Source organism: Galleria mellonella, unplaced genomic scaffold, assembly GCF_026898425.1.
Source record: "Galleria mellonella isolate WM207_F2 unplaced genomic scaffold, CSIRO_AGI_GalMel_v1 utg78, whole genome shotgun sequence".
NCBI classification, from domain to species: Eukaryota; Metazoa; Arthropoda; class Insecta; order Lepidoptera; family Pyralidae; genus Galleria; species Galleria mellonella.
This window is the reverse complement of record NW_026442151.1, coordinates 5,835,812-5,863,770: the sequence shown is the minus strand read 5'-3', so window position 1 is coordinate 5,863,770 and position 27,959 is coordinate 5,835,812. Positions and strand designations below refer to the sequence as shown.

General features: G+C 33.4%; 1 protein-coding gene across 1 annotated transcript; it reads left to right on the top strand.

Moving 5' to 3' along the window:
* The first annotated feature begins 544 nt into the window (after positions 1-544).
* On the top strand, positions 545-26,091 carry LOC113517536 (guanine nucleotide-binding protein subunit alpha homolog). Its single transcript, XM_026902234.3, has 3 exons — positions 545-1,255; positions 16,162-16,430; positions 24,999-26,091. The coding sequence occupies exons 1-3, from the start codon at positions 755-757 to the stop codon at positions 25,354-25,356; spliced, it is 1,128 nt and encodes a 375-aa protein (XP_026758035.1). The 5' UTR covers positions 545-754; the 3' UTR covers positions 25,357-26,091.
* Positions 26,092-27,959: the final 1,868 nt, after the last annotated feature.

Below are 27,959 nucleotides of genomic sequence, written 5' to 3'. Positions count from 1 at the left end.
ACCACAAAATTGCACAATTTAATGTAATTACGTTTTAAACATTTATTTCTCTAAATGCAATATCATATAATAATCAGAAATATTTTGTATAAGATTTAGTAAAAAAAAAAAAAACATTAAATAATAAAAAAAAAGATAAAAATTTGTCTTACTTTTAGTGAAACATTTGTATGGAGACATTTCATCTATATAACCAAAGATTTGATAAAGTTTTGAACGTTTACGATATGAAATAGAAATTATAATAATTACGTTAATTTTATTAATTTTACAATTTCAGTTACATATAACTCTAGAATGGTCACATACATATATTTACAGAAAAAACCATTTTCAAAAAACGATTACACTAATTATGTCTGTGACACTAATGTGTGTGACATTACTGTAATATTGTAGAATTACAAACATATTACGTATGTGATAAGAAATAAATATATAATTGACCGCTGACGAGACTCATTAATTTAGGTTTCTTTCTTTGTTTATCTGTACCACAGATGCTTTAATGAATAGATAGTAGTGTATTGTAAATTTTATCTTTAATCTGTACATTCTCATTTTTGAGTTTGGGAGGGGTGTAATGCGTGTGTATTTCCTAATTCCGGATTTATGTACTGTAGTTTATTATATTGTTTTATCAGTGATTACGCAGTGTTATTACGAAAATGCTCACATGAAAAACTATAAAATTATAATGTAACTTAAGTGACTTAGTTTCTATCTTTTCTATGGGCGTTGATAATCATGCAAAATGGCCAACGATTGGTGGTCATGTACCTGTTGTTCTGAGGCTCTGACCTGCTGGCTTCGTCTCAAATTATCACCAGAAGAAATAGAACAGAGATACAGAAGTAAAGAGATCGACAGAATATTGGAGAAGGACAAACAGACATTGCGGCGGCAGGTTAAATTGTTGCTATTAGGGGCGGGTGAAAGCGGAAAGTCAACATTCCTGAAACAGATGAGGATAATACACAAGGTGAAGTTTGAGCCAGAACTTGTGCGGGAGTATCAGCACGTAATATATCAAAATATTGTGAAAGGTATACAAGTTTTGGTAGACGCAAGGGATAAGCTTGCTATACCGTGGGAAAATCCTAGGAATTTGGACGTGGGGCAGCAGGCTTTACATTTCAATAGTACATCATCGTTGGACAGCAGACTTTTCATGCATTATGCGCCGCATATTCACTCCCTGTGGTTGGACAGAGCCATTAAAAGGGCATACGACAGGCGAAGAGAATTTCAATTGGTAAGTGATAAATTAATGTATATTTGCTAAGTAAACAATGGGTCTTGTATCCTTTGTATCTACATAGGCTTATTGCGATTTTTCATTGCGGTTTTAGACATTCCAGTGAATACTTTATTGAATGTGACAAAGGATTTAACTATAGTTGATAAGAGTTATATACATACATAGTTTATTTGTGCATAATAATAGAATTGAAAATGTTAATGCTATTTTTAAATTATTTTTAATAATAAACAAAATTCAGATCTTCAGTTCTTAAATTCTATTTTATGTAGCAACATATAAATAAAAAATTAATGTAATCTCACAAGAAAGGTTTCCAAGTTTAAAGCAAGTAATATATATGTAACATGAACAATTTTTTTTATTATACAAATACAACTGTACATATTTAACATGTTCAACTGATTCTAATGAAGTATTGTAAATGTGCTTCAATTTGAGAGTAAGGATAGTTTTTATTTGACAAGAAAAAATTAGCCTGTTAGGTGCAAGTAAAACAATATTTGCCACATCAGATGGTCGTATCGTAAATAGATTCTGAGAAATTATTTATAATATAATTTTCAGAATTGATAATGGATTACTAGGTACATAATATTTTTATCAAGTAAGATATATAGATATTGCAAATCTAAGGACAAAATTATTAAGTAAAATATAAAACATACAACAATACTAAATACCTAAAGTTGGTGTTTACTATGCATATTGATATGTTTGTATTTAATGTTACATATATTTTGTTTATACCTTTTTGATTTTAAATGAGGTGATAGGATTAATTAATACTTGTTTCTTATGAACTATGGTTTAATCATACAATGTAAAAATCTGAAAGATAATGTAAGCTGATGGAAACTTGTAGCATCATCTATCGACACAAATATTATGGATGCCCCTCAACATACTGTGACTCCACTGGTAAAGCATATATTGCCATTCCTTAGCAGATGTTGTCTCTGTACTATTTTTTTATTTTTCATTGATAGTCACAGCCATTCATTCACAACTACTTGGTGATAGAACACTACAACAAATTAGAATAGCAAACAAGCTGGAAACCCGATGGAAAGTGGTAACCATCACCTATAGACAAGAGCAGTGCTATGGACATAACAGAGTATACTGTTTCACCCATGATACCTCTCATGTATTGCCATTTTTTAGGATTAATGTATTATTCCTCTGTACCCTGTAAATTGACTGACATATCCCACCCTTCAGACCAAAACACAGCAATGCAAACATAACTGCTTCATAATAGAAACATGAATAGGACAGAGGTATCCAAGCAAATGACTTTTATGGTATTACAGCACAGCTACTATAAATATAAAAGAAATAGTTAAAACAAATATATTTTATGACTTTTCTAACCTTGTCATTGTTTGCCAATCAGCCATAAAACCTTTATATATGTAACATTTGCAATTATACAATATGATAGACCTTAGCTTTCAGGATTGGCAATACATTAGGCATACTATGAGGTACAACTTTTTATGTCCTGTCCTATCTATATATATATATATATATATATATATATATATATATATATATATATATATATATATATATATATATATATATATATATATATATATATATATATATATATATAGAATGTATCATGAGGAGTGTTTTGATATCGATTTTGATACTTGCTGTAGAATTTCATAATCATACAACTGGCCATAAACTAAAGTTACATTATAATCATCTGTATGAGTGGCGGTCTTTTACTTCCATGCACAATCATGTTTTACAGGGGGTAAGAGATTGTTAGTAATGGGATCTAACAGCCCCATTCCTAGCAATATACCTTATCAGGTCGACCACCACACGGTTCGCCCTGTAAACCTTTGTAGTTAATTCTTGTGGATTCGTCACATGGGCTAACTGACCTGCTTTCATCCTCATATATGATCTATCACTGATGCCCCGCCAGTGTATACTGATAGCAGGTGGGGTCACTATTTCATTTTCGTCTATTAAAAAATAAATAAATAAAACATGTTTTGAAATCAACTTCCAGCAATCAGTATTTCCGAACTGATACAGTACATATAGTCCTTCGAGAAAGAAGGGAAATAGATTGTTCATAATGAAGCTAAATAGCCCCATTACTAGCAATATACCCTGTCAGCTCGATCTCCACATGGTTCCCCCTGGAAACCATTGTGGTTAATTCTAGTTCATCAGGATGGGCTAACTGACCTGCTTTTATCCTCATCTGTCATCTCTCACTGGTGCTCTACTTGTGTATACCAATAGCACAGGTGGAGTTACCATACTATTATCACCCATTAAAAAAAAACCTTCAAGAAAAGATCTTATATGTTTTTAAAAAGCCCGCAGCACACCTGCTATTCTCCCGGTGTTGTGGATGGTCATGGGCGGCGGAGTCACTTGCCACCAGATGAGTAGCTCTTTTGCCCCTTCTTGAGTTATAAAAAAAATTCAGTATAGAAAAAAAAATACTGATTGAGTATACTTATAGTTATTATGTTATTTTAAATAACAAAACCCCCTTTAAATTCTAAATATATGTTTTTTAATTATGATTTTTATTTATATATTACTCAATAGTGACAATTTTTTGTATGAAATAAATAAATAATTAAAATTCTAATAAGTAAGTAAGTGTAGGACATAAATACATTATTTTGTAGCGATATAATAGAAATCATTGTGAATATTATAAAATAACAAATGATTCATATAATAAATTATAGAACACAATAGAATTGTTGTTCTTATAATCTATTTTTTATTTTTCTTGCTCTTAATAACCAGTCATTTTATGGCAATATGTTTTTATACAATTTTAGTCAAGTTTATATATAAATCATTTGTGTAAATGTGGCATAATATAATTAACACATATAATTTATATTATTATAAACTCTTGACCATCTACTGGTTCTATTTTTCTTATTAGAATAGAAACTATCATATCTCTCAAGTTACTCTAGCACATAATATGACATTTACAAAACTTCATTAAATTGGATGAGGGGTTTTGAAGATTGGCGTGAAGGGGAATATCATGACACGTGATTGTTATATGAGTATTCCAGTGGATACAATCTTCTATTTTAATTTTGTACAAATTTGCAATTATTAACAGTGGCCTTTAAGCACGTTAAATACAAGTATATCTTTTCCTTAAACATTTATGCATTTACAACGCCACGAACAATAATATTTTTCTTAGTCGACGGAATATTGAATTTTTATTGTGATACCACAAATAATACATGCTTGTATTCTAAAGCCTTGCGTATGACGCATGACGCAACCGGTCTATGACTAATCAAACGAGATAAGAAATGTAATTACAATTAATTATTTATACATATACGAAATCGTCTTGAGAGAGCACGTTTATATGAAGTACTAGTTATATCCCGTAGCTTTGCAGATGATATAACGATGAGTTAGGATAAAAATTAGCCTATTTTTTAATGGCAGGATATGGTCCGTCGTTGTACTAAATTTCATTCTAATCTGTAGGATAGGTACCATTTTGCTTCATGTCTTTTCTCAATATTTTAACTCTGCACTGCACTGATGGTAAAGTTTTTACTTCTCTGGATAGGTACTAACATTTTACCTATTTTTATTATGAAGCATCAATCCGAGACATTTTTGGTTAGAAAGGTCAACAAAGGGTAGAAATACAATATCCGATACAAGAGGGATATCATTTAAGTCCTCAGTAAAGGCGAGTTTATTGTGTTGTTTTACTGAAATTGGTGTTATTTTGCGGAAGTCCATTAGTCAATTAGTTGTTTTATTCGGTTAGTTGATTAGAATTATTTTGTTGAATTCCGTTACCATTAGTATGTTTAAGACTTTAATTATTTATTTATTTAAACTTCAATTAACATTTATATAAGTAAATGTAAATATGGCGGAATTATTATTTTTTTAACCGCATCCTTTCCTATAATACTTTTAGTGGACTATGGACACAAAATCGAACCAATCTTTGCTCTCAGTTGCTGGTTCTGTTTTTGTTTGTTCTTTATGCTTATTTAAAATGTATTCTAGTCTATACTACTAATAATGAAATTTTGATGTCCGTTTGATAGTCATGAAATTTGGACTATATATATATATATTTAGCATGAAGGATTATAGGCCTTATACTTTTCTTCTTTTATATCCTTCAAATATTATTTCCCGGTGACGCGGACAAAATCGCAGTTACACGTATTTTGTTACATTTTGTCCAATTTCGTTCCTCCACACATCCATCATAATTTTCGAGGTTCGCTCTTAGATAGTATAATAGAATTTTGTCCAAGATAATGTCTAATGACTATAGTTCTAAATACTATCGGATTAATTAGATTTTAATGTTATTTCCCATCAATAGAGAATTAATTGCTTAGGCCCGTACCTATTGGTTATATTCCTAAAGGAATAACAATTTATTAAATCATTAAAGATTGTGCCCCACAAAAAAAAAAAACTATTTCAAATGTGACAAATTCAGTTATTTTGATTTAAAAACTAAAGTATTGAATTGATTTTGATATAATTACTATAGAACAAATCTGTAAGTATATGCTTTCAGATAAAAAAGAATTTTCCAAATCGGTTTACACCTGAAGGAGTTATTAGGTAATAAACATAAAAAAAAAAATACAACCGAATTGTGACCCTCTTTTTTGAAGTCTGTTGAAAAGAGATCATACGAAGACAAGCCGGCACTATGCCGGACTCGGTTCGTTCTCAGTTCGATCTCGATCTGTTATAATATCACTATGTTAGAAACAAAGTGTGTACTCATACTACCGTTTAGATCAGTTCCATTCCAGATCCGATTAATCTTGAAGTGTTTTTACGAGTATTTAACAGCTTAGTCCTTAATTTATCATAGTAGTGATAAAAGTTGCTAGAATAATTTCCTCCAAATTGACTGTTTTTTCCGAGATATTTTTGAGCATAATTCAATCAGAGGGTCTACCATAAAATATTTCCCGAAAATTCGGGGCTGAGCGAAATAGAAATTTAATCGTATGTATGTATTATGTAATTAAGTACATACTAATCTAATAATATATATCCTTTAAAAATATTCAAAATGTTAAAATGTCGTTCCTTTGGACTATTATAGTAGGATATATGACGAATAATATGTTAAGCTCCATTTACTCGGCCGATTTCGATATAAATAAAAACACGTAATTGAGTCCGAAAATTCGGATTTTCATTTCGTGGTAGACCACCAGGTGTACCAATTATGATACACTTTAGTCGTCAGTAGTATCAACGTAATAATGTGAAAGTGCAAGAGAGTCGCAGTATAATTTACGTGACGTGCTGTGCTCTGCATATTCGTCATGCTTGTTTGTTGATATTTTAAACTGGCACACACATTTTTTGATGTCGGTTGTCGTGGAATTGATATCAAAATTTTAGGGCCAACACTTTCTAGATGTAATCGAAGTATAAACCAGGGTGTGGAGAAATCTTGTACTGGTATATACCCGGGGGCAATGTATGTATGTCAAAAAGATATAAAAGATCATATAATTGAAAATTTGTATATCCTATGATAGTGAAATAGCGAACTACATTTCTACAACATCAAATTTTATAGCTGTACCTATGTTTTTGCAAATAAATGATTGATTGATTGATCAATACAGGACAAAAAAGAATTTCGATTAATATTATATTTTTGAGTTTTATGAATATGAAAGAAAGCAATAAAATAGGTTTATTCCACGCGTCTTCGTAGAACGTGTAAGATAATATTCTGTTTTGACTTTTTAGCGCTTTCTGAATGTTAGACAACTTGTTTTTTAATGTGTTTAAAATTGCTTAAATTGTCGAACCTTAAATCGTGTCCTCCAGACTTGGCCGTGGCTTTATGATATTCTGTCCCTGAGGGTATTACGTGCGTGCTTCCAAACTTGATAAAATTTTGCCACGCCCCACAATAACAATCCATGAACATAATAAATTTATGCAGCGATATCATTGATTATGAAGAATGAATTTTGAATAGTACAAAAATATAAAATATAATTGACAATTCACAATTTAATGGCTGAAAAATTATATAAAATTCTCAGAGTCGTCAATATTTGATTTGGTTAAAATAAGTCTCTGAGAAGTATCCTTTAATGGCGATAGTAGATGGAAGTAAATTATATTATTATTTAAGTATTTAAAATTATTTACATTTTTTAAGTATACCATACCTGTCAGACTAGATTTAATATGGTATTATTCAAAGTCTGTTTTTTTTTTAATATAATATATAGTATATAATATACATAGAATATTTGACATTTCATTGTTACGCGTAAAATTATTTTGTCTCTTATTGTCTACATACAGGTACCTACTAAAATACAAAAAATGGTAAACTTTATAAAAAAGATAATTACGCGTCACTCTTTTGGGATGTTATGAAAATTAGTAACGAACAAATGTTATAATATCCAAGGTTCCTTTAAACTGCCAAATCAATTCTTGAAATAGAATGACATTACCATGTGTGCGAATAAGTACATTTGCTCTAATGAATGCGCATCACATAATAATCGTTAAAACAGATGCATTTATTCGGTATGCGCTGCTCATATACACTAAAATTTTAGTAATTAATATTTAATCCTGCTTGTAAGCTTGTAATGATTTATACGCACAGTAAATGAACACAGTCACCTACACTTTATCCTAATTCACGCGTGGAAAGCTTCGGGACACAGTTTATTTAATAATTATAAAATTACGTTATTTAGAAAATCTGGAAAATATTGTATTGTATTGTAAAATCTTTATTGTACATAATTCACATTGAGCACTGATAAATGATTTAACATACAATGGCGGACTTATCCCATAAAGGGATCTCTTACAGTCAACCTTTGAGAAGCTGAAGTTAAAACAAAGAAGAAAAATAAATTTTATTTAAGAAAAAAATATTTTCTACTTTTCATCCGACGAATTCGTTTGAGAACTGCGATGTTACGCACAGTTTTTTATTTTCTTTGTGGGTGAATGGGCCATCCCTCTTTCCCGTGGGTGTGGTAAGAGGTGACTAAGGCAATTTAATGGTCGAAGTATGGGCAGCAGTATCTCTCGTAAAACATCACCAAAACCTTATTGCGGTGGGGGGAAAGGGATTGTTAGTAATGGAGACTGAGAATCCTATTGCTAGCAATATACCTAACTAGGTCGACCTCGCGGTTCTCCCTGGAAACTATCATGGTTAATTTCTGACGAATTCATCATGATGGACTAACTGGCCTGTTTTCATCCTCATCTATCACCCTTCACTGGTGCTCCGCCAGCGTATCCCGTTAGCGCAGGCGGAGTTACCATACCATTTTCACCCATCAAACAAAAAAAAACCTAATTGCGGTTGCCATTCCGCCTTCCAAGCGTGGTAACTATTGGCAAAATCCCCTTTATGAGGGAGGTCAATGTTCAACAGTGAACAGTTAACGGCTGATATGGTATGATATGATAATGGGCTAACTGATCTACTTCATCTTCACCTATCATCCTTCACTGTATAATGGTATAATATCATCCATTAAAAAAAAAAAAAAAATGTTCAACAGTGAACAGTTAACGGCTGATATGGTATGATATGATACTATGTATAATGGTATAATATTGTGCGAGTTCCTAGGTATGCACTACCTATGTTTCTGCCGTGCCGCAGCAGCATTGTTTCCGTCTGAAGATAGCTTGTTCTCAGATATAAGAGGCAACACTCATTACACTCCAGGAGTGGTAATAGATGAGTATGCATCGTAGAATACATTATGACCTCCATGGGCTAATGTTCTGTGACGTCTTTGGTGTTGTCCGTTACATGATCGCAGCATGAACCAGAGGGAGACTTTGTACAAAAGTCGATTGCTTGGGTACCTCTGTCCTATTCGTGTTTCAACCGTGAAGCAGTTGTGTTTGCATGGCTGTATTTCGGTTTGAAGGGTGGGATATGGCATGAATTTACTGGGTACAGAGGAATAACACCTGAGTCCTCAGGAGTGGCAACGTATGGGGGGTATCATGGGCGAAACAGTATACTCTGTTATGTCCATGGTACTGCTCATGTCTATAGGCGACGGTTACCACTTTCTATTAGGTGAGCCATCAGCTTGTTTGCCATTCTAAGTTGTATAAAAAAAAAAAGTTTACCACTGTTCATTACATGGACTGTCCCGTGTTTATCTGTCGCAGTATTGTAAAACGTATATTGACCTTGAGTGATTTTACCAACATTTCTGGCATTGATGTTGTTTTTCCCGTAAATTCAACATATAATTGAAATGAAATCATTACGTAAGAGCTCGCTGATTTTTCTAGTACCTGTATGCATATTTTTTTTATGAATCACCGATACACCGTAGTAATTCGAAACAACACGGGGTTTCATAATACGAGATAGTCGATTTCATTACCATAATAGATAACCGCTATCTATATAAATAAAGCAATATATTCTGAAATTTGGTGATTTGTGTTTTCGCCTTTTGTATTATCGTTATCTTTATAATACATAATATGACATATCTTTGATCCGGATTCCTTCGATTTATTATTTTTTTTGGAATGTGACAATGTTCGTTGATTTCTTTATAAATAATTAGTGTTGTTTTCAATTATTATATTAATTATTATATTTTTTCTATATTTACTGTAGGGGGATTACTTGTTCAGAAATTGGAGCTGACTGACTTAGAAGAAACTTTTCCGACGTGATAAGTCGCATATTGTGTTGTTGTCCTTTGTTCTCAGGACACCGAGTTAAACATTAGACATTTTATTTTTCATCTTAAATTATGCTTTTTTTTTGCATTGTGTAACGTCTTGGCGTAAGCTTTAACCTTGATACTTGCTTAGTTAAAACGCAGCGTACACACGTAGTGTGTTAATGTCCATTACAATTACTTAGGGCTTAATTATCACATAGCACTATCCGACAAGGTTCTATGATTCACATAATTTGCTCCCATTTCGTGCACAAATAACAATAGGATGTAATTTTTCAAATTCGATGATTTAACAGATCTGCCCTACTTCCTGCTTAATTTTACGTTCAGTTATGAGCTCTGTTCTTTTGTTATAGAGTTGCATTTATAATTTGGCGTGTTGGTATTTTAATTGCTCGTGTTGTGACTAAGTTATTATGTTATTATAATCGTGTGTTTGTTATTCTAGTCTCATAGCGCTCGATGGGTGCAATGTGGCAATCGTATCGATTCGACCAACTGCAAAGTATGATAGTAATTATTCATTCATTTACTCAATTACTTCGGTTAGTATAATGTAATAGGTCATAATTGTATTATGAATTTCATAACCTGATGTAGGCATAACAGATAAGCGCCGTACATGTACCTTTTAATTGATTTAAACTGGTTCTTCGTCAACTTGGTAGTCTAGGTGACTGAGTATAGATAAAATATAGGATGAACCTAAATTACCAGTAGCCATAGATTACTTGAATTGTCGTGTGGTCTCCGCATAGACTTGACTACCCCTTTTCATGTGGATATCGTAATAGGTGATTAGGGAAATTTAATATTTGAGGGATGGGTAGGAGCGTCTCACTTAAAATAATACCAAAAACATGCTGGCAAAATCTTCCCAGTATGAGGAAGCCTATGTTCACCAGTGATGAAACTATGAGGTCCTTTTGGTTATCTAGTTGGAGATTATATTCCATTGTGTTTTTTAGATGTTTTTTTTTATACAACTTAGAATGGCAAACAAGCTGACGGTTCACCTGATGGAAAGTGGTAACCGTCGCCTATAGACATGAGCAGTACCATGGACATAACAGAGTATACAGTTTCGCCCATGATACCCCCCCATGCGTTGCCATACCTGAGGACTCAGGTGTTATTCCTCTGTACCCTGTAAATTCACGCCATATCCCACCCTTCAACCCGAAACACAGCCATGCAAACACAACTGCTTCACGGTTGAAACACGAATAGGACAGAGGTACCCAAGCAATCGAGTTTTGTACAAACTCTCCCTCTGGTAATAATAATGGTGAAGTCATTTTAGTGATGAATCGAATGATAATGTATAAGTTATTTTATACGACTGCGAATGGCAAAGAAACTGATTAAATATGATTGAAAGATTAATCTAAAGTAATAATGATCTAGCCATATGAAAGACATCGTATGTGGATGTTATGGGTGGCACAGTATACTTTAGGACGTCGTTGGTTTTGTTTATATCAATTTTATACAAAGATGATAATGCGGTGGATATTCTACCTTATAGTATGTGGTAATTTAGACTAATAGTAATTTATGACTTCATTTAGAATTTTAATAATCAATAACAGACTTAAAAATAATGGAACACTCATTTATATATTTTTTTACTTAAACTTTTTCAATTTTTGTTATTTACTCAAACATATGTTGGTCACTTACGTTAATATCAAAGTCAAGGTCTTTTTTTATTGAGTTAGACCAATATAAAATGCAAAGTTTTGTTTTTAGGGTACAAATTCAGTTGTAAACATTAATTGGAACATTTTCTTTATATTTTTTTTAGTCAGTTTTGGGTCTTAAAGTTCCGACTAAAGTTGGAAAATATCGATATTTTTTTATTATTATTATTATTTCAGCCGCTAATTGTCCGCTGCTGAACATAAGTCTTCCCCATTTTTATTTGAGGAGTTTTGCCATGAGTTGCCACGTTTGGTAGGCGGATTGGCAACCGCAGTTAGACTTTTAGAGATGTTTTAAAAGGGGCCCTGCTGTCCATCCCTCGACCATAAGTTCCCTTATTGGCCTCTTACGACACCCACGAGAAAGAAAGGGGTGGCCTATTCTATTTAAGGACCACAGGATAATAACAAACCAATAATTCAGATGATAGCGGCAAGTTTACTCACGTTGGATTGTAATATGCCCGGCGCTTGGATTTTCCAATGTTACGTTAGTTACACAAGTAGTAGTCGACAGATACCTTGGACTACTCCCTCAGGAATTATAGTCGTGAGTATATATACATATGTTAAATAAATTTATTCAAATTCGTATTTCAACTGTCAAAAACCTTTTACTGATAAAAGTCATAACACAGGCGTCGCTACTTACTCGGTTTTTAAAAAAAATATGGATGATATCCAATTTATGGTAATTTACCTTGAAGAATTCGTAGAATAAAAGATCTGACCGGCATTGTGTAAATGAAACCTTTTTTAAAGAGTTAATTTTGGTTCGAAACCTGTTTGATGTGAGAGGTAAAATGTAAATAAATATTTGTAAAGGAAGTGAATTTTAACATTGTGCTCGTATTACGAACGATTTATTCAAGATATTGTTCCAGAAAAAAAAAATGCGTGTTATATTTTCTTGTAATTGTTTGTATTTATAAGTTTACTTTTGTAATATTTTGAAGGGATAAAGATTATCTGTTTTTTTTAATGGATGATTATGGTATACCTGCCTGCGCCAACTGTATACGCTGGCGGGGTATCAATGAGGGATGATAAGTGAGAATAAAAAGGTAGGTTAGTTAGCCTATCGTGGTGAACACACCTGGAATTTAGCACGATGGTTTCCAGGGGGTTAGGGTATATTCCTAGCAATGGGACTGGTAGGCCGCATTACTAACAATCCCTTCCCTTTCTAGGTATCCATTTATCGATCTATCTACGGCTTCAATCGGTGGCAAAATTGATATGAGAGTAAACTCCATTGAATGCAAAAAATCATATTGGTTTAGAATTGTGCGAGTACCATAATATTTACACACAAACAAATAAAGGATTTTACAAGTGGTTTAAGAAATACGATTTCAAATACGAGTTGTATTTTCAGAGTAGTTTGTATTCACAATATGTTTATTATTCGATTAAAAATAGATATCGTAAGGTGATTCTATTCCCATTTTAGAAAACGTGGAGAATGTTTTTCTTTTTCTCAAAAAAGAAACATTGGGATGACATTGTATATAAAACTACATATATATAAAATTCAATTAATTCTCTTCTAACTTGACCATGGTTTCAATTAGTCCAACGAGATTAAAAGCAATCTTTTTATTTATTTTATATCCACAATACATCATTCTGGTTAAACCAAGCATGTCTGTGAGGAGTGAGTAATTTCGTGACGTCATAGATATAAACATATGACTAAGTTCGAATCGAACCTGGCTTGTGTACAAGCTCATCTGCCAGCAGCAGAAGGCGGGGTTCAGATAATTAGCCATCCGGTTTCTTACGTAGACATTCCGGTTTAATATTCGACCGGTTTCGGTTTACCGTACCAAATTACTAAAATATTCGGTTATTTAGAATTGCAAATCTATGATCTCGACCAAGGTAAATTAAACCCAGTTGGCTACGTAACAATAAAGATAACTACAATTATGTAATAATTTTATAACTTTAATTCGTGACATAAGTTTATTGGACTTTGTAGTGTTTTGAATTGTACTATTTTATTACAGTTTCTTCGAATTATAGCATCGCATGTGAATAACAATTATTATGATGCAATTTTACATTTTGACCATTGATGCAGTTTTTCTTAGTCTTACACTGTTATTGTGCGTGCTATTTTATTATTATTCGATATAACTTTAGCGACAGATAACCTTTTCTATACTGAATCAATTATCAATTGAAAGATATTCATCAGTAATGCTGCATTTTCTTACATGGGCAAGTCTAATATTATTTATCGTCAAAAACTCTTGAGTGTTCCGAGTGGAGATTTAGTCGAAGTCCAAATAGGTACTTTTTTCTTATTTGGAGTAAAAATGAGAACTTAGAGCACTTGCAGTCGTAGCACGTTTGATCTTTTTTTGCGTTAGATAGACACTAATTCTCAGTTTTCTATTTAACAATTGGCAAATGAATTCATCGATGCCACTTATCTAGAGGCCCAGGTATAGGTACCCTGTGCATTAGTGAAATATAATCACTTATAATCCCAACCTTTTGAAGCACAAAACAACCTAATGGTATGTATATACCCCGTACCATATATACTATGGCTTTGGAGACTTTACAACTTGCACGTTAAAATCAATAAACCCTTCTTTTCCAGGAGCTATGGTAATCTGATTCACTCCCAGACCAAGACTCCGCAGTAGGTATTACTACTTCGCGGTCTTCTATGTTCCTTTTAGTAGTTCCAATTTTAAGCATAAAATCAAAGCTATATCTTGAGTTTCAAATAATTGAATAATCATTTTTCTTTTGTTTTGTTACATGGTGTTTTGTTACATGGTGTTGTAATCTGGTTTGTTATCCACTACCATTAACACTGTACCTCGAGCATTCCACATCCTTAGAATAGTGATGAACCTGTTATGCCCTTACCTAGATGGATATCTAACACGATGGTGACCACTTAGCACAAACGGCTCCTAATTCACCATATACGAGTACTTATTAAAAATGCTGTTTTTATGTCGTAGTTGTATTACGGTCGAACACATTGCCCATGTTGTTTTTCGGCCGAACTAATATACACAGGAAACGCTTTTCTGGATTAGTTCGACGTCCAGATTTTTCGTATGTGATCAATCATATAAAGTTTGAGGTTTGAGGATCAATTTGGTTGATTGTTTGGGACTTACATTTTGTTATTTATGTGTAGGTACATTTGCTTGGCGTGGTTAATGTATTGTGCATTGTTCAGTGTCAATGTCCATATAATGTAATACAGTTATTCATAACACTGGCTTTGTGATTCTTATCACCGAAGTATTTTTATAGCCTCTTTGCAGGAAATTAAAAATCTTGGATGATTAAATTATTAAGGTAGGTATTGTATGGAAACCAATATCAGCTGATACGAGTGTATGTAATTCCAATAACGTGATCTAAGTATAAAGACAATTATTTTAATGTGAAGGAAAAACAAAGAGAGTATTTTGATTCTTGCATTCTGTTTTCTCTGTAATTATTATTTATACATGTATTATTATAATATAATTAAGCAACACATTTAATACACTGACTTTTACTAGATTTATTTAAGTAGTGGGTTTTTTTTTGTATTCATCACCATTATGTATGTAATTATGTATATTACTATGTTAATGTGCGTTTTATTGTTCATTTACATTCATGTGTAATGTGTACATTCATATTTATCGCTAGGTACCTACACACCTGACAATATTTTGGTATCTTTATTGTATTGTTTGTACTTCATTAGGGATTGTCTTAAGCATATTTATTTTATTGTTTTTTTTTTCCAATTTTGCCTTTAAAATAGACTTAAAAACCTGATTGACTCTGCTAAATATCGAAACCAAAAAAAAAATACATATACTAAGAAGGGTTTTGTGCGGCAAAGGTTTGCTATCAATTAAATAGCTTCTATAGCATCATACCGAGTAGTTTATTTTGTATTGACACGCTTAGTTTAAATATAAATTGTACTTATGTAGACTATCTCGATCTGTGTCACCATATCCTGTAGCTAATGGCAATTAAATACATTCAAAAGTAAGAAAGAAAATATGTTTCTTTGATACATATACATTGAGGTATACATGAAAAATAAATAATTTAAAAACGAGTGTGGCCGTACAGTATTGTGGTTTAGATTGTATCAAAAAATTTATACAGAGTTCAGTCCAGTGTAGTCATTTCTGACATAACCAAATCGGAATCATATTAGAGAAACGTCAAATAGATTGATATTCTTGATTGTTTCCTCTAAAAGATTACAGTAGTAAACTTATTATAATAGACTTAAATGTGACGTCTAATTGACGTCTTAAAGTGATTCCTATTTGATCCTAATTTGATTGTGTTAAAGTCACCCGGCTATAATAACAGAAATATACATCACATTGGTTCTTTCGAATTTGCGAGCACCATATTGTAAGATTTGTTAATGGGTTACCTTATTGGATTTCAGAGCGACTCAGTGAGCTACTTCTTCGATGACCTAGAACGCATAGCTCGGCCCGACTATGTGCCCTCCCATCAAGACATCCTACATTGCCGGAAAGCCACGAAAGGCATCTCGGAATGTACAATCAACATTAACAACGTACCCTTTGTATTCGTGGACGTGGGAGGGCAGAGGACGCAGCGGCAAAAGTGGACTCAGTGTTTCGACTCTGTCACCTCAATATTGTTTCTGGTGTCATCCTCGGAGTTCGACCAAGTGTTGTCAGAAGACAGGTAATGTTGCTTTTTAACTTTCAAATTTAGTATTAGGAATTAGTTATGTATGCTATAGTTGCGTGTTTTATAGAATTTTCTTACTATGACGCATTCCGTTATTATTTTTTTACTATTTTGTAATAAAAGGAATTCCTTATTGGATCGTTTTAGTCCGTACTTTGATAGCTTTAAGCGTTCGGAACAGATTCACTATATGCTTTTTTTTAAACTTAGAATAGCCAATAAGTTGACGGTTCGTCTGATGGAAAGTAGTAAACGTCGTCTGTAGATAAAAACAGCACTACGAACAACAGAGTATACCATTATACACATGATATCTTTTTCTGGTAATAGCAAGTATTCTTTTTTGCACTGAATATTTGCAAAAGAGCTAGATTGAGTAGTGTTCCGGAGTTAACTTTCATGACCTATGGACCTTATAACCCTGTAAAGTTAGAAGTTGTACTAAAAAGTTATAGCCCATTAAACAAAGATTTCCATAGTAAGATTATTATCTTAAATCTACTTCTGATTTTACTATACATAAAAGTACAGCAAGTATTAAACTTGCATCTTTTGTCTGTCGTAGAGTTTTGTGGCCTTGACCTAGTTACGAGTATGTATCATCGTTTTGCCTATTTTTACGGTAAATGCATGTGCAATGCATAATCTGTAGAATAAGTTATATGGTCGTTACTGCTTATTAACAGAAGGAGTATCAGCTGTTTGCCTTTACAATAAAAGTACTTTAATCCATAAATGTTCCAGAAATAGCTACAAGTATATAGTACATAGTTTTTACAACAAAATGTTTAGCTTACTATTACTACGCTGACTAGAGTTTCGATTTTTTCTATTTTTGCACTGCTATGGTGCTTTGTTCTCTTAGTTACCGTTAAGGTGCTAAAAGGTAACAAACAAATCGCTTTCCTATTTATAATGTTAGTAAGGATTCAACTAGGCTTATGCCCAAAAAGTATTTGCAAATTTTGTCACAGCGAGAAGGAAATGCCGCAGCACTTAATGTGTGGCTATAGCCCACTCATACATATCCTTTGGAAAATATACTCTATATTCTGAGGAGATAAAAAACGTCGCTACAAAAAATATCTTAAAATTCCTATCATTAATAGGAATTAGCAGCGAACTTAACAAAAAGCGAATACAAAAGATCATGGAAACGTCACAGTGTCACAGATTTTTTTTTTGATGGATAAAAATTGAATGGCAGCTCCACTCGCGCTACCGGTATACGCTGGTGGGGCACCAGTGAAGGGTGATCGATGAAAATGAAAACAGGCCAGTTAGCCCATCATGATGAATTCATCAGGAATTAACCATGATAGTTTCCGAGGAGAACCGCGAGGAGGTCGACCTGGTTGAGTATATTGCTAGCAATGGTATTCTCAGTCACCATTACTAACAATCCCATTCCCCCGTGTCACAGGTTAATCTGTTTGAAAAAGCCCGATCTTTCTATCAAAATAATAAGGATTGTCCATTCCATTTATTGAATATGGCAATTTTTTATGATACGCGCGGTTATGGTTTTCTACGTATCGCTAGAGTTATTGTACACATGTCGGTTTTTGTATAGTGAGTGGAATTCATCTGATTGACAGCTCACCCGTTAGCTGTTTATATACACACTGAATCCCAAGAATTGTTTTTTGGTCCCAATATGAAAGTTCGCCGGCGATCTCGTTTGATGTTTGATCTTATACAGATACACGTACAATTGACATTATTGCAAGAGTAGTCGATTTTGAGCGATTTCGAAATGGAAGGCGGTCCTTCATTCGTTCGTTCTTTTTATTTACGATTTTGATTATTACTTTTGTTAATGCTTACTTGGTTTGGTCACATATTTATCTATTCCATAATTTGGCTTCGTTCGACATTATATTTAACTAGCTGTATCCTATGACTTCGCTAGCCTGTATCAATATATAATATATGTGTTAAGCTTGAATATACTCTACCTGTGTAACAAATTTCATTCAAATCCGTTTAGGCCTTTGAGCTTGATTGAGTAACAAACATACAAACAACTTTAAGATATTAGTAGCACAATGCTGTTTTTAATAACCGTTTTTAAAAAGCTGTGTGGCCCCGACATAGGTCACCTCTTCTTTTTACGTAGGTGTCGTAAAAGGCGAATATATCCCTCTTAAAATATCTCTAAAAACTCCAGTTGCCAATCCGTCTGCCAAGCGTGGCAACTACTGGCAAAACGCAAGGGGAGGCATATGTTCAGCAGTGAAGTCTGATATGAATGCTGTTTATGAGGAGCTGAATGTAGTGTTACAGATCTGTATTGCGTATGGTAAATATTAGGATTGGGGTACGCCTATATATTTTTATGGCATTCGAGTTTCCGTGGACAATCTGTTGGATGTAAGTTCAATACATTTGACTGACCGTGTCTAATGTTCTATGATCAAACGTTGCTTGAAAAAATCCATGGCATCCTATCAAATGATATTTACCTCATTAATTTTATGGGATCAGTTTATTTCTTTTCGTTGAAGTGTATCTCTTAATTAAAATCGAAACGTGTAATCAATGTTTTTAATTATCTCTTTCGGGGTATATCGGTCCCTCAAAGCGAGTAGCTATCTTAATTCCATAGTTATGGAAATCTTTTAATGGCATCCAACGCGTATTACGTGTGCTTCGTATGTTAACTTGTTATTACATTATTAAAGACGGGAAATTATAAAGGTATCCATCCTTACTAATGTTATATATATTATCGCTGTGTAGGTCCCGGCATAGAATGGGCTACCCCTTCCTTTCCCGTGGGTGTCGTAAGAGGCGACTAAGGGAACTTATAGTGGAGGGAGGGGCAGCAGCGTCCCTCTTAAAACATATGTAAAAACCTAACTGCGGCTGCCAACACACCTGCCAAGTTTGGCAACTATTGGCAAAACTCCCCTTATGGGGAAGGCTTATGTTCAGCAGTGGACTGTTAACGACTGATAATAATAATAAATTTTATAAATGTTAAAGTAAATTTGTTTATTTTTTACCTTTAACTGCTCAAATATTTGGAATTGTTATCCCCGTCACGCAAGGTCTACGTTAACAAAGTTGCGGGTAGTTTTAAAATTAGTTTATTTTTTAATTACTGACAATTAGCCATTTACTGCGGCTTTGCCCGCGTTAATCAGTACGTAAAATATTGTCTTCAGTTAGGATATAACCTACCTACGGATCAAATTTCATTGAAATCCTTTAAGTGGTTTAAGCGTGATTGAATAACAAACTTTCACATTTTTAATAATAGTAGCATTCTATTTCTATGCGTGAAATTTAAAACGTTATTTATAAGTAAACTAAAACAAATTCCTGTAATATAAAACTACAACTGCAACTGTAAACATAGCAAAAGAGAAAGGGGAAGACCGAGAAATAATTGGAACAGAAATAATGGAACAAATAAAGGAAATACTAGGTGTCTTTTTTTTAATAGGTGATAATGGAATGATAACCCCTTCTGCGCTATCAGTATATAATGGCGGGGCACCAGTGTCAGTCAAGCAGGTCAGTTAGCCCATTGTGACGAATTCAACAAGGATTACCCATGATGGTTTCCAGGGGGAACCAGATGGAGATCGATCTGATACGGTATATTACTAGCAATGGGGCCGTCAAATCCCATTACTAACAATTCCTTTCCCCCCAACATTAAGTGTCATGTCGTATAGGGAGTTAAGCTCCCTATACGACATGACACTTAAGGTATGACCTGGAGTAGAGCTGGCTGGATGAGAATACATGAATTAGTTGCTCCGATAAGAGGAAACTTTTAAATAAGAAGAGAGAGAGCTACGGTAACCGCTTACCATCAGGTGGGCCGTATGCTTGTTTGCCACCTCAGTGGTATAAAAAAAAGAGAGAAAAGTCAATATAAAACTAGAAAAACAGTGCTTTATGAGTTCATCTGATATATTCAATCTTGGATAACTAACCTGTATAACCTATTTCAGGTATTTGAATCTAGTCTTCAAAGTGTGTGTGATGATAAATGATTTATGTGTTATTCGTATATTATAAATTATTAACGAATGTTTTTTAATGGACTCGCAAGATTTACGCGCTCGTAAAAATTGTCCGGCTATGAAATATTGCTAATTATAAACTTTTATCGTAAAATTAGCTTTGAGCATCGTAAGTTTGCGGTTACGGGGGAATCTTGTATATTTAAATACATAGTATATTATGCAAATAAATATATATTTATATACAAAGAACACATGTTATTGGAATTGAATTTAACCACAAATGACGCAATGTCAAATGATATTTTAAATGTTTCTGATAAAAACTAAATTGGGATTAAGTATTTTAACCATTTAGCTTTGTTGAAAATCTGTTTGTATCTCGTATGTTTGGCTGTGTGGTCCCGGTATAGAATAGGCCACCCCTTCCTATCCCGTGGGTGTCGTAAGAACCGATTAAGGGAGAGCGAGGGATTGGCAGCAGCGTAACTCTTAAAACATCTCTAAACCTTCACTGTGGTTGTCAATCCGCCTGCCAAGTGTGGCAACTGCTGGCAAAACCCTCCTAGGAGGAGGCTTATGTTCAGCAGTGGACACTTAAAGGCTGATATGATGATGATGATGATGATGTTTGCTAGACACATAAGGAACACGTGCGAGATTTGCGCAAACAAAGCATTACAAGTTTATTTTTTTATTTAATCATCTAAGTAAAGCTGTAATAATTTGAAAAAAGGTAACAAAGTAGATAAACTTTATGGGAATTCTGTTGGTCTTGATTTGCATAATGCACTCAATTACTTGATTTTACTATTGAAAAATTAAGAAATGGTCATAAAAAAAGGTCAATTTCCACATGGCTTTTCTTGGAAATCTGACTGAAGAAACTGATTTAGTCATTACCAATCATTATATTGGTACCTCGCTTGCGTATATTTATAGCGCAGGCGGGATACATTTCCGTTCTTTTTTATGTTTTTTATGCAGCTTAGAATGGCAACCAAGCTGTCGGCCCACCTGATGGAAAGTGGTAACGGTTGCCTATAGACATGAGCAGTACCATGGACATAACAGAGTATACTGTTTCGCCCATGATACCCCCCATTGCGTTGCCATTCATGAGGACTCAGGTGTTATTCCTCTGTACTCTGTAAATTCACTGCCATATCCCACTCTTCAAACCGAAACACAGCCATGCAAACTGGTTCACGGTAGAAACTCGAATGGGACAGAGGTGTCCAAGCAAATGACTTTTGTAGTCTCCCTCTGGTATTTCCTTTAATTTATTTATTTACAACCTTTAATCATATCTGTAAATGATAGATTAGCACTCTAACCAATTAGATTATAGTATGAGTCGGTGATTAGGTACTCCTGTCCATTTTGTGGTGTCATAGTCCGTGGTAAAGAATATTAATTACAAGTAGGTAAGTACTTACTGGCCCAAGCGTTACGACCTAGCACCACGGTGTTGGCTGTACATTGTTTTTACATATGTACTTTATTATTTTAATTCTAAATTTAAATGATTTTACGATCCACTGTAAATATTAGTTTTCACCTTTGAAAACTAATATTTACAGGCCTTCCGGAATCCTTATTCCGGAAACGAAGAGGTCATTTGCCTGTATGTTTTTGTGTTTATGTTACATCTTCGCAAATTCTAATTTGATTTTGACCATTTTATTTTTTTATTTAAATATTTACTGCAGTAGTTTTTTTTAATCTTTATGGGTTCGTCCTATAAATAAGTACTAGTTTGTACGACCGACATATATATAATTTAAAATAATAATTTTAATTTTATTTCTGGATAAAAAAATGCAAAGAATTTTTGGTGTGTGTTATTCTGGATAGTAAAAAAGGTGTCTAAGAAATTTACTTATCGTTGGTTATGAGCTAAATAGCTTCAAAAATTATAATAAGATTTATATTACGAACATGTTTTATTTAAAATGATATATTTTCTTTACCCTATAAATGAAGCATCCTTGTTATTCTCAGTAATTACTTTAAAACTTAACAAGTAAACAGTAATTTTTCTTTTTAAATAATTACATATTTTGTTCTGTCTATACTATATACAATGTTGTCTATTTGTAATGATTCAGAATGACATCCGGCGACTGATTCGAGGTCATAGCCGTGACTCGGGCACGCGTTGTCTGTATATAGAAAAAAAAAATATATATTTGATGAAAGATTATCTGTACTTATATAAAAGTTATAATAACGATACCAGATAGTTATTAAATTGTTTTTGTAAATAAAAGTAATATTAAGGCATCTCTCAATTTACTATTTGTTTATCAAAGTTCAATATGTTAGGTCTATTAGATTTCCGTATGTTTAATACGGTAAAAGACTGCACAACCGTCGATATTTCTGTTATGAAACACACATATGTGCATATATAACGATTGAACGGTAGTATAGGATTATTCTGAAAGTAAGCTCTTAATTAATAAAATAATACAAATAATTAAAATTATGCAATTTTTTTGCACTTGTAACTAAGAAAGAAGAAGGATAAGCTGGACAGAAAAACTAACGAATGAGGTAGTCCTGAAAAGAGTGAACGAGAAAAGAACATTAATTAAAATAATAGAGAATAGAAGAGGCAAAATGCTGGGCCAATTTAAACGACATGACGATTTTTTTTTAAAGCATAGTAGAAGGCAAAATAGGAAGACGAAGACCGAGGAATAACTACATGGGACAGATAAAAGAAACACTAGGTGTCATGTCGTATAGGGAGGTCAAGGATATGGCCTGGGATAGAACTGGCTGGAAGAAGATGCATAAATTAGTTGCACCGACAAGAGGAAACTCTTAAATGAAAAAAAAAAAAAAACTAAGAAACTTCGGCTCTTTTGAAATTCAAAATAAACTTTAAGGTATTATCTGAGTGAATTGCAGATCTCTTTTTTTATTTGATATAATTTATTGATTTTACAATAATGTTCATTGCTATAAGTAGTCTATTATTTCAGCCGTTAACTGTCCAGTGCTGGACATAAGCTTTCCCCATAAGGAGAGTTTTGCCAGTAGTTGCCACGCTTGGTAGGTGCAATGTAGGTGGGTTGCCAACCGCAGCTAGGCTTTTAGAGATTTTTTAAGAGGACGCTGCTGTCCCTCTATTGCTCTCCCTTAGTCGTCTCTTACGACACCCACGGGAAAGGAAGGGGTGGCCCATTCTATGGCGGGGCACACACGGGTTTTTTTTTAATTAAATATTTTTAATTAAATATAAATTGTTTATATTTTTAGTAGTAACCTAACCTAAGTGAAAAACATAAATTTTCGTCTGTTATTATCTTTATTTATTATATTTAGCAAGCAAAAAATATGACTGCGTCTCTTGAACTGCTATCTTATAAAGAGGGCAATGACCTTCCTATCTGCCTATTTGCGGACTAATAGTAAGCTAATCATACCTTCTGGTTGCGTTAGTAACAAGACCCTATTTATGTAAGACGATGATTGTTCTCACTTGATTGAGATAAATTACGCGTAAGTAGTAGATATTCCATATAGAGGGACACCAGTAACTGGCTTGTGTCGTCTATGGCCATATATTCGACCAATTATTATGTGTTTGTTAACTTTATTTATCCTATTATATGCGTGTTAACTTTATTTTGTTTTTATTGAAATACATACGTACCTTAACACATTTTTAGAGTTGAAAAAAACGGAGCCCTTATAGGATCACTTCGTTGTCCGTCCGTCCGTCCATCTGTCAAGGACTTTTTTTTTGGGAACACGTAGAGGTGTCAAGTTGATATTAATATTATATGCTCAGGTCTGAAATTTCTTAAAGCAGTAAAAAAATCAAGGTTCTAAATCGACGTAATCAAAAGATACGGCCGTTTATGTTACATTTATATCGCATATTTTGACATCCGCAAAGGGAATCGACACGTATAGGGTACTTCCCGTTGATCTAGAATCATGTAGCTTGTCATGAATGTTATGTAATACAAGTAAAGAAAAAAGCCCAAAAAACCGTAAGTTTGTAGTGATTTCACCAAAAAAAAAAAAATTAGCCTTGATGATTTTGTACGGAACCCTCGTTGCGTGAGTCCGACTCGCACGTGACCGGAGGTTTTTTGTACACATCTGTGGCGCAGCAGTATAATTTAAATAAGTTTCGTTTCGCTCTCTTTATTATAAAAATCGATAATTAAATCTGTTAAAATATTAACTAACTACTTCGGATTTTGTTTGATGAATGCTCAGATTATGGAATCAGCTCCCTGTCGAGGTTTTTCCATAATCCTACAGCTTGTGATTCTTCAAAAAAAAAAAGGATAAAGAGGTTTCTTCAGGGTCGGTAACGTACGCGTAATGCCCCTGGTATTCATAGGCTATGGTAACCGCTTACCATGAGGTGGGGCATATGCTTGTTTGCCACCTCAGTAATATAAAAAAAATCAATATAATATAGCATTATCAATCAATGTGTAATACGACACACGTTATCTTTGTCAATTTTAAACCGATTTGTGGCCTATTTTGTGTAGACAATAGTTTTCTTTTCGATTATACATTATTTACAAATATCCCAATCTAATTCCAGAAAAACGAATCGTCTCGAAGAAGCGTTGAACATCTTCGACACAATTGTGAACAACGTGAACTTCAAGGGCATCTCTGTGATCCTGTTCCTGAACAAGTCTGATCTGCTCGCGAAGAAGGTCGCCAGCAAGGAGACGGACATACGCTGGTACTATCCGCAGTTCGCGGGCGACCCGCACAACTTGCGGGACGTGCAGATGTTCCTGCTAAACATGTTCGCCAACGTCCGGAGGGAACCAAAGACAACCCTCTACCACCACTTCACCACGGCCATAGACACGCACAACATTGAGGTGGTCTTCAACTCAGTCAAAGACACGATCCTCAATCGTAACCTAGAATCTCTTATGCTGCAGTGACGAATGCGGCGGCGTTACTCCTATTTTCATTTCCATGAGATTTTTATTGGTATAGTGAAATTGTGATAGCTGGTGGCAATACTATGTTACGCACTATGTTGCCTGCACGTGTATTTAAGATAGTCCACTCCGATACTCCACTGTATTGTCAAAACAGCATAATAGTAAAAGCTAATTTGAAAAGACAAGTTATGTATAGTGAAGGTCGGCAGTTTTGTAGTAAACGTTTGTAACGCGAGGACGTATTTATTAACCAAATGCAAATGTTTGGTGTATTGTGTATAGATTATCATATTGTAATGATAAAATTTGTATATCAGTATATTTATGACCAAAAAGTTAGATTTTGCACGTGAAATGTAATGTTATTATGATCACTTTTGGACAATTTTACGTATATATCTACGCGTGTAGTCGTATATATATATATACGCACAGGGGGCTAGAATATTGTAATGTAATACATTTATAATGATGAAATGATTTGTTGTTCGTTGTGTGTATGCAGTGAGTATATGGTAATCGAGGACGGGTCACTTGAGTTGTATATATCGTGATAAGTACATACATCTGTCAGAAATATAATAAAAATCTTCATTATAACTCCGCCACATTATATATACTCACTCTGTATACATGTTTGACTGTTTTGTATACAATTCATAACCCATATAGCAAATTATAGTCTAAACTTAGTATCGATTGAATAATAAAATTTCCAGTAAATATATAAAATATATATATATATATATATATAAAATATATATATATATATATATATATATATATATATATATATATATCCACGTAGTTGTTGTTGTAAGAGTTTGTTTTCGACAATTTAATGCGTTAATAATTGGTTCTTTATATTACAGTGCCAATTTGTACCACACGGCCATTATATTAATTGATTTATTTATAATAATATCAATTTAGATAAGTCACAAATATTGCTCTAAATAGGGTGCCACAAAGCGGGGAACATTCTCGTGTTCTTTGATTTTGGGAACACTTTTTGATAACTCCCTACCGGGAATAAAATATGTACATAGAATCGAGAATTCGACTACACTGTGATTAAATTTTGTAAATCGTGTTAGGCTGTAAACAGCAACGAAACCTTTTGTATTTATCACTGTTTTACGTGGAATGGTGATGTTTTAACATAAAAAATAACCGCTCAAGCGTTTTTGAATGCTTTAATAATTACAATAAAACATTTTCTACAACACTGCTCACGTTTTTTATGATTCGTTTTACTGCGAACTACACTTACGATGTATTCCGTCCCATGCACAGTTGAACGCTGCTAGAATCACTATCATATATTCGTATGATATAAAAGTAATACTATGGGCACAAAAGTCTGTTTATTCTCTATATATATCGTCATAGTCGTAGAATACTGACGGATCTTTATATGTAATCTTTGTCAGATCCGTCAGTATTCTACAACTATGACGGTATAAGTGCTTTCGCATGTTATTTGATGCGTAGATGTAATCGTACAGAGTTTAATACGAGATTACTATAATGCACGATTTATGTCAAAAGGTGCAGGTCAGAGCGGGGTTTTTAATATTTTAATTAAATTATTTTTACTTCAAAGTTTATATTTGAACAAAATACAAACTGAGTTCTCATATTGACAGTGTTAATTATGCACTTGAAATAGGAAATATAATGTATTACATATAAAAAAAGCATAAATACATGTTTCACCATACATAGACATCTAAATGTTGGGTCCTTAATACTATTTTTATTTACATTGTTATGTCATTTCAAAAGGTCCATGTTAATTTAATAATTTATTTGCTCTTTTATATTCATTATCATTTTAACAATAGCAATATATAGCAGTATACTCTGTTATGTCCATGGTAGTGTTCATGTCTATAGGCGACGGTTACCACTTTCTATGAGGTGGGCCGTCAGCTTGTTTACCATTCTAAGTTGTATAAAAAATACAAGTCAATCGAGTATATAAATGTTTGTTAGCACCCATGTGGAACACATCTGTATTTCGCTACGTAGTATAAAACAAAGTCGCTTCCCATCTGTCTGTTCCTATGTATGCTTAGATCTTCAAAACTACGCAACAAATTTAGATGCGGTTATTTAATAGATAGAATGATTCAAGAGGCAGGTTTATATGTATAATACATGCATAATATAGTAGAGAAACACTGATAATTTTAGAGGTTTCTAATGTGATTTGATGCAATGTGCACCCGCGCGAAGTCGGGGCGGGTCGCTAGTTACTAATATATACTACGATGCATGTAACTAAATCCAGTGTAATTATATACAGTAAAAGTTCTTTATTCGCGGGGTATACATTCCGTGAATATACCGTGAATATAGAAAATCGAACCACTTATCCAGCGGCAATAGCATTTGACAACATACTTTAAGTGTAGTTGTAATAAGGTCTGTTTTACTTTTTTGTTACTACTTTTGCCGATGTGTTTGCAAATGACACCGAATCTTTTTTATTAATATACACAGATTAGATCCGTGAATAAAGAAATGTTTAGCCGCGAATATAGGGATTGGGTCGTAATTTTTTAATCCGCGAATAAAGGAAGCGTGAATAAGGA

What these genes read in the sequence shown, in the direction of transcription:
- LOC113517536 (XM_026902234.3), top strand. Translation starts at nt 755, where the DNA reads ATGGCCAACGATTGGTGGTCATGTACCTGTTGTTCTGAGGCTCTGACC. An exon ending in GGCGAAGAGAATTTCAATTG is followed by an intron (nt 1,256 to 16,161) that starts GTAAGTGATAAA and finishes ATTGGATTTCAG; the next exon opens with AGCGACTCAGTGAGCTACTT. An exon ending in CAAGTGTTGTCAGAAGACAG is followed by an intron (nt 16,431 to 24,998) that starts GTAATGTTGCTT and finishes ATCTAATTCCAG; the next exon opens with AAAAACGAATCGTCTCGAAG.